This window comes from Aphidius gifuensis, linkage group LG2 (assembly GCF_014905175.1).
Source record: "Aphidius gifuensis isolate YNYX2018 linkage group LG2, ASM1490517v1, whole genome shotgun sequence".
NCBI classification, from domain to species: Eukaryota; Metazoa; Arthropoda; class Insecta; order Hymenoptera; family Braconidae; genus Aphidius; species Aphidius gifuensis.
The window spans coordinates 4,165,265-4,173,006 of NC_057789.1; the positions used below are offsets into that span (position 1 = coordinate 4,165,265).

Here is a 7,742-nt window from a genome sequence, read left to right on the forward strand (position 1 = left end):
TATTATTTAAAAATTACCGCGTTAAAAAAATTCAAACCAATGAATTTTGTTATTTTTTACAATTGGCTAACATCTCAACCAATGAAAAATCATTTCTCCAGTAATTTTCAAGGGGAGTTGTCGTTATGATTCATCTCTCTCCAACACACACACTACAAATTTATCCATCTCTTTTTATCTAACAACGAGGAGTCACCCTACCGGCGTCATTAGTTTTCCAGCGAGCCAGCAAACCATCAGTAAAGTTCATATCACTGCGACAAAAGAAAAAAAAAAAAAACTACATATATCATTAAAAAAAAATCATCGTATTTTACAAATTATCATTCAATTGTCATTTCTGTCATAAATTCTAATCAATAATTAAGGTTAATATACATTTTATTTTAATTAAATTATCAAAATTACAAAATTTCAACAAAAAAAAAGAGGAAAAAACGCAAAATATTAATAATAATTATAATAACCATCATCATCGAGTTGTAAAATTACAAGTGATTCATTAAAAAATTAATTATCAGTGTTGCAAATTAATAAATCAAACGTCAAACGGTTTAATATCAAAAAAAAAAAAAATTATAAAATTAAAAAAAAAGGATAAAAGCATTTTGATCGGCAGGTGTGTGCGTGTGTATGTGTGTGTATATATGTGAATGATTGTGTGTTGGTATCCGGACTACCTCGGTACATCTCTCTCTCCTCTCCTCTCTCTTGGACAAAATTTAGTGACGTCACATGACCGACGCGTAGTAATACAAAAAAAAGAAAAAAAAATATATCCAGCAGCACCAAGCATCGCGCTCGTTGTTCAATATATATAATTTTCTTTCTCTCTCTTTTCCCTGCAAAAACACCCCTTTACTCTCTCCCCCTTATCACCCCCTCAATCATAAATGTTAGAGGGGTATTTGACGCCCGTGCGATTGGGATTCTGCGCTTCACCGGTGTGACTGCTTTCGATTGTTGGCGGGCGCCGCCATCTTGGTCAGTGAGCTAGCGAGCGGCAGTACGTGAAGCCGTCCTTAATAAAAGAAAAAAAAAAAAAAATCCATTTTTATTAAAAAAACGTTTTAAGGGATACACACGTATACACGTAAGATAAATATTACTTATCGAAAAAAACAAAAAAAATCATCACGTTTTCATTATCAAATTGACAAATTTTTAGAATTTTTTTTTTTTTTGACGCGTTGATGTAGTATTTATTATCTTTTAAATTTTTTTTTTAATACGTTGTTCATGTAGCATTTTACCTTGAGAATTTGTGAATTTAATTTTTTGAATGGCTTTGTAAAATATCTGGTGGACTCCGACCGTTACAAACCGAGTAACCCTCCTCTTCCTCTTTTTTTTTTTTTTTTTTTTAATTTTTTAACGTCAAGTATTATTATAGTAATAATATATAATAAATAGTAACAAGGTTGATGTATTATTTTATAAAATAATCATTTAACTTATATATATTTTTTTTTCATCAATATCCAGGATGTCTGAACGGGAGGACAACGTCTACAAGGCAAAGCTTGCTGAGCAAGCCGAACGCTACGATGGTGAGTCCATATTTAATTTTTAAAAATAATTATTATTTATAAATTAATATAAAAAAAAAAAAAAATTGTGACACTTGTTTTTGGCTTGTCATTATTGATAATCAATTGTCAGCCATTGATTTTAAGTGAGGAATTATTAAATATAAGAGAGGAAAAAAAAAAAAGAATGATGGAGAAGATGAAAGGCGTCTGCTCGAGGGTAGAGATAACAGGGTTGCAAGGAAAATTTTATTAGTCAGGGGCGTAAGGGGGGAAAAGTAAATGTCTCAATGACTTGTTTAAAGAATGTCAAATGTTTAAGTACAGTCATGAACAACATCATCATCATCATCATTAATTGTAGATGACTCAATGAGAATGTTTAAATACCAAATGAAATGAAAATGTTGCTTTGACATTGTGTGTGTATTTTTTTAATTAAATTATATTTTAATTATTGATTCATTAGGTTTTTTTTATTAATATAATCATCAAGCTGTCATTAATGAGTTGATTTTTTTTTTTTTGGAGTAACTCGTTGACTTTGGTAGTCGGTAACTCCTCGTGAAATCGACGGGAGTACCTTTCGGCTTTTTTATACTACGTATGACGTTGCTAGGCGTGCTTCGACCGTGCGCCAGCCCACTCATACAATTATATTTCTAAATCACATACATATCAAATAGATATAGCTAGATTATTTTTTTCACTATTAATGATTATAAATTTGTTTTTATTAATTTTTTTAATGGTTATTATAATTCATTGGAGATAAGAAATATGTTTTTTTTTCTTTTTTTTCTTTTCGAAATTTTATTTTGAGAATTATGATGATGACGCATTGAGTATATAATAGTTGATAATTTTTTTTATACTTTAACACACTTTTCTTCTCCCACTTGAAACTCATGATATTCTTCACTTTCTTGGTGTCTATTTTTTTTATTTTTTTTTGTATTTTTTATTTCCTCATAATGCTGCCTACAACGCCGGAAATTTTACTACCAACTAGATTGTGTTACTACGTTAATGATAATGAAATTCCTTTCGACATTTTTTTTTTTTTTTTATGTCGCTTGAAATCATCTTCCTTTATGTAGTTTTCTCTTTTTATTGTCTAGGCTTTCTTTTTTTATTTATTTAATTTTCACTGTACACAGATAATATTTAAAGAAAAAATTTATTTAACTTGGCCTTGAGATTAACTAACAATGGGGATTTTAAAAAAATTACTATTGACCTCATAATTAAACTCAAAAATATATTTTATTCTCTACTTGATAATATCCAATAAAAAAAAATTTACAACATTTAAATTAATTTATATTTAAAGAAAGTTTGTAAAGAAAAAAAAAAAACAAAAATTTCTTCAATACAAATAATCAATTTATAAACAATAAAAAATGTAAATAAAAATTGAATAGCTTTTCAAGTATTTTATCAAGACTCCAAAAAGACCAATGTCAATAATAAAATATAAAAAAAAAAATTTAAAAACGTGATTATAAATAGGTGTACAAATTTTTTTTGTGTAAAAGGGCAAAGCAAATTTATCCACATAATGATGATTATGTGGGTAAAAATGAAAAAGGAAAAATATAAAAATAAAAAAAAGGGTAGACTAGTTAAATTTGAGGGTTGAAAAGCGACAAGCATAGGGCCGAGAAAAGAGTGAGAGAGTTGGTGGTGGTGGTGGCGGTGTTGGTGGACAAGGGGATGACTGTGAGAAGGGAGGTCATAGCTGAAGGAAAGTATTGATCTGGCACCCCGCCATCCTCGTTTCCTGTACAACCGCGCTGACTCTATACCTAATTCACATTTTCATCATTATATTAAAATAATAATAATAATAAATATCTATTTTTTTTTTCTCTTCTACATCATCATGTCTCTTTATTTTCTAAAATTACTCTCATCTTTACACTTTATAACAGAAAAATTATCTTTAAAATCAATCAACCAAGGACATGTTTTTTATTTATTTTTATTTATTATTTTATATATTTTATATATTCTTTAGCATCAGAGAAACTTGATCACCCTATTTCGTCAAGTGCGCAAAAAATAAATAAATAAATAAACTGCATACTTGATATTTTGCACATTTTCATGTTCAAAGAGAGACATCAAAGAAATTTAATATAAAGCCATAAATAAAAAATAGCTTATTGTGTTGATAAAATTCAACAAAAAAAATAAACTTTAGCTTATTATTTAATCTATTGTTTATAAATGAAGTAATAATTATATTTTTTGTTGTTGTTTTTTTGTTATAGAAATGGTTGAAGCAATGAAAAAAGTTGCATCAATGGATGTAGAGTTAACTGTTGAAGAGAGAAATCTTCTTTCAGTTGCATATAAAAATGTAATTGGAGCAAGACGAGCATCATGGAGAATAATATCTAGTATTGAGCAAAAAGAAGAGAATAAAGGTGCTGATGGTAAACTTGAAATGATACGTAGATACAGAGCTCAAGTTGAAAAAGAACTTAGGGATATTTGTGCTGATATACTTGATGTATTGGACAAACATTTAATTCCATGTTCCTCAACTGGGGAATCAAAAGTCTTCTATTATAAAATGTAAGTATTTAAATATGAAAATTAAAAAACAAATTTAATTAATATATTTATTTATTAATTAATTCAAGGACTGGTGATTATCATCGTTATCTTGCCGAGTTTGCAATTGGTACTGACAGAAAAGATGCAGCTGAAAAATCATTAATAGCATATAAAGAAGCGAGTGAAATATCAATGACAGAATTACCACCAACCCATCCAATTCGTCTTGGATTAGCACTCAACTTTTCTGTATTTTACTATGAGATTCTTAACAGTCCAGATAGAGCGTGTCGTTTGGCTAAAGCAGCATTTGATGATGCTATTGCTGAACTTGACACTCTATCTGAAGAGAGCTACAAAGATTCCACCCTCATTATGCAATTGCTCAGGGACAACCTTACATTATGGACCTCCGATATGCAGGGTGATGGTAAATATTTTGTCTCATTTTATTTTCTCATCATCATTGATCATGTATTAATTTGTAAATTATATATTTAATCATCATTCATATTATTTGTTGTTTATTCAGGTGAAGGTGAACAAAAAGAATCAACGCAAGATGCAGAAGATCAAGATGTATCGTAACTTTAGTTTCAGTGAGTGTTACTTACGCATACAATTGAAAAACACATGAAACAACTAAAAAGAAAAAAAAAACAAAATGAATTAATTAATAAACAACATCAAATAAATAAATAATTAAAAAAAAAAAAAAAAACTCTTAATAACTTTTAAGCATAAAAAAAAAAAACAAAAAACAAAAAAAATTAAAAAAATTAAAAAAGAATCATCAGGGTGGGAAGTCAGGGATGGAAGCAAGAATAAGGGAGGAAAAAAAAAAAAAAACTAAATGAGAATGTAGATTGAAATGGCGACGTAACAGTAAAAAAAAAAAAAAAAAAAAAAATTTGATACAAAAGTTTAAAAAGAAAAATAAAGAAATAATTAAAAAAAATAATTGAAAAAATTTGGGAATATATGTTTGAAAGAGGGGTGGGAATTTTCAGCGATTGCATTTACCCAAAGTACATACATAAGAGTTTGTTCATTTAAATAAATTGATTGAAAAAAAAAAGAAAATTAATAATTAAAAAAATAAAAATACAATCGCCATAATTATTTGAAAATTTCATTGAAAACAATAACAAGCACATTAACAACAACAACAACAACAACAACACAATTTATCATTGCGAATATTTGAGTGTATACAATTAAGCATCAAGTGGCTAATTGAATTTTTATTCCTTTTATGATTGTTGAACGAAAAAGCATTGTTTTTATTAGTAAAATAATAATTGCATGTTTTTAAAAATGTCACTCGCTTTAAATTCCATGCCCTCCTTTTCATAATTTCCATAATTCTTTATCTGTTAAAAATTAATTAGTTACATTATCACATATTTAAACACACAAATACAAAATAAAAAAATTCAACAAAATAAAAGACGCTGTTGTCAAGTCGTCAAGGAATAATTGCAGAGGCACAAAAGAAAAAAATGAATAAAATAATAAAAATATAAAAAACAAAATCAGTATAATAAATAAATAAAATAAATAAATTGATATATATGATGATAATGTGTATCAAATCCCAAACAATCTTTTAAATAATAATAATTTAATAACAAATGTAGTTTAAGAATTTCGAGAAAACCCATTGCAATAATTAAAAAATGAAAATAATTTCGTCGATATGGATATATTAGTTTAGCGCACCTGTAATCGATGATGAAAAGTTGAATAATATTAATAATAAAAATTCAAACAAAGATATATATATAAATAAGGTGAACAAAGAAAAAAAAATTTGGTTTAGCTGCGTCGTCGTCGTCGTCGTCATCGTCGTCTTTTGATATTTTCAAGAGAAATCATGTTTAATATTCGTGACTTGAATATATATTTATATATTAATTTTTTCTTTCCGTAAAACAAGGTAAATTAATAATAAAATCATTGTTTTATATCGTGGAATAAATATTATACTACTGGTTATGAAAATCAATTTTCAATTTTTCGGATTATCAAGACCGGTTCCTGGCTGTGTGTTTAATCATACTTGATGATTTTTATTATCATTTTTTCTAATGGAAATATATCATCGTCATTATCATGAAAATATAATTCTAATAATTTTTATTTATTTTGTTAAACAATATTATTAATATTATTGTTTGACTGAAATTTATTATTTTTAATTTGTAAACTTGTGGTGGCAAAATCAATGAATCCCAGTTGAAAAAAAAACAACATATTTTCACCCCAATATTTGTATGAAATGTGTGTCACCTGTTTGACACACAAAACTAGTATTTTTTTTTTTTTTTCTTTTTTCAATTTTTCGATTGTTCTAGTTTCTCGACTGACTTCCTCAAAACTCAGACTCATTAAAATAACTATGAACAATATTTTCCATATAAATTTATTTTTTTTTTTAAATTATTATTTTTTATTCATAAGTAAGTGTTCAATTTAGAGAATCAAATAATTTAATCTGTGTAAAGAGCTCAAAAATAAGGAAAAAAAAAAATTAATAAATCATGAAATATATTAAAAAAACAAATTGATTTAATAATTAAAAATTTGACAATATTTTTTTTTTTTTTATATTTTTTAATTTCATGATAAACTTACATTGGATAAAAATTACTTAAATAAATTATATATTAAATCATTTTTACAACTTTTTTATTATTTTCATGATTATTTCTACTGATTAATTAAAACAATTTTTTTAATAATGCAATTATTGCCCAATTATTATTAATTATTATAAAAAAACAATAAATGATTATTATTTTGCAAAATCAAAAAATTTAATATCGAAATAATTTATTAAAATGACTTTCGCAAAATTAAAAACATATTATAATATATATTTTAAAAAAATAAAATAATAATTAACTCGAAATTAAACATTTCAATAAAATTAATAATTTTTCGAAATTAAATTACAAATTATTTTGCACCAATGTTTATACAAAAGCGTCAATATTTATTGAGTCTTATTGCTGTCTCTTTGATGGTGATAAATTGAAACGTGTTCTTGTTTTTATAGACTGAATCTTTGATCACATTTGAATGTCATTTAATTGTTAGTGTTTTTAATTTATACACAATTAGCATCTTTGACTTAATTTACCCTTTTCGTTTTTTTCCAGGTGACATTTTCCCGTTGTGATATTAAAAATTACTAAATATTTTAAATATTTTTCACTGAAATTTATTTAAATTTCAACAAAATGCTAAAAGAAAAAAAAAACAAAACTTTATAAAACAATTTTCATAATTCAAGAAATTAAAAATTGAACATTTGTTCTCAACTTTAATTTAAGAAAAAAAAAATTAAATTTTAATTTAGTTAAAATAATAGCTGAGTAAGTTTACACTCACTTGGTTATTCTGGGGTGCCTTTTTAAGGGTTACTTTGAGTAGATCCTCAACAGTGATGGTTGGCCGATTTTGTGCCATGGTGGTTGAGTACATTTTTGTTGAAGAGGTTTTAATCTTCATTTGTCATTGATGTTCTAACAATAACGGAAGAGATAGGTGGTAGGTATGATTGGTGAGGAGATGATACCAATGTGAAATTCACAATGCGTTGACCTACATGCTGTGTCATACAATGGTCCGTACTCAATAGAC

General features: G+C 26.3%; 1 protein-coding gene across 2 annotated transcripts; it reads left to right on the forward strand.

The window, feature by feature from the left end:
- The first annotated feature begins 211 nt into the window (after positions 1 to 211).
- LOC122848444 (14-3-3 protein epsilon) lies at positions 212 to 6,602 on the forward strand. Of its 2 annotated transcripts, none has more exons than XM_044146523.1 (5): positions 212 to 368; positions 1,486 to 1,550; positions 3,806 to 4,112; positions 4,181 to 4,524; positions 4,627 to 6,602. In XM_044146523.1, exons 2-5 carry the CDS (start codon positions 1,487 to 1,489, stop codon positions 4,680 to 4,682), a joined length of 771 nt encoding a protein of 256 aa, XP_044002458.1. In that variant the 5' UTR covers positions 212 to 368; position 1,486; the 3' UTR covers positions 4,683 to 6,602. The 2 variants fall into 2 exon arrangements, with proteins under 2 accessions (XP_044002458.1, XP_044002459.1); XM_044146524.1 differs by lacking the exon at positions 212 to 368 and adding an exon at positions 928 to 1,093.
- The last annotated feature ends 1,140 nt before the right edge of the window (positions 6,603 to 7,742 follow it).

Excerpts from the sequence above, each read along its gene's own strand:
- LOC122848444 (XM_044146523.1), top strand. The coding sequence starts at position 1,487 with ATGTCTGAACGGGAGGACAACGTCTACAAGGCAAAGCTTGCTGAGCAA. Across the intron at positions 4,113-4,180 it reads AAAGTCTTCTATTATAAAAT|GACTGGTGATTATCATCGTT; the intron begins GTAAGTATTTAA and ends AATTAATTCAAG. Across the intron at positions 4,525-4,626 it reads CTCCGATATGCAGGGTGATG|GTGAAGGTGAACAAAAAGAA; the intron begins GTAAATATTTTG and ends TTGTTTATTCAG.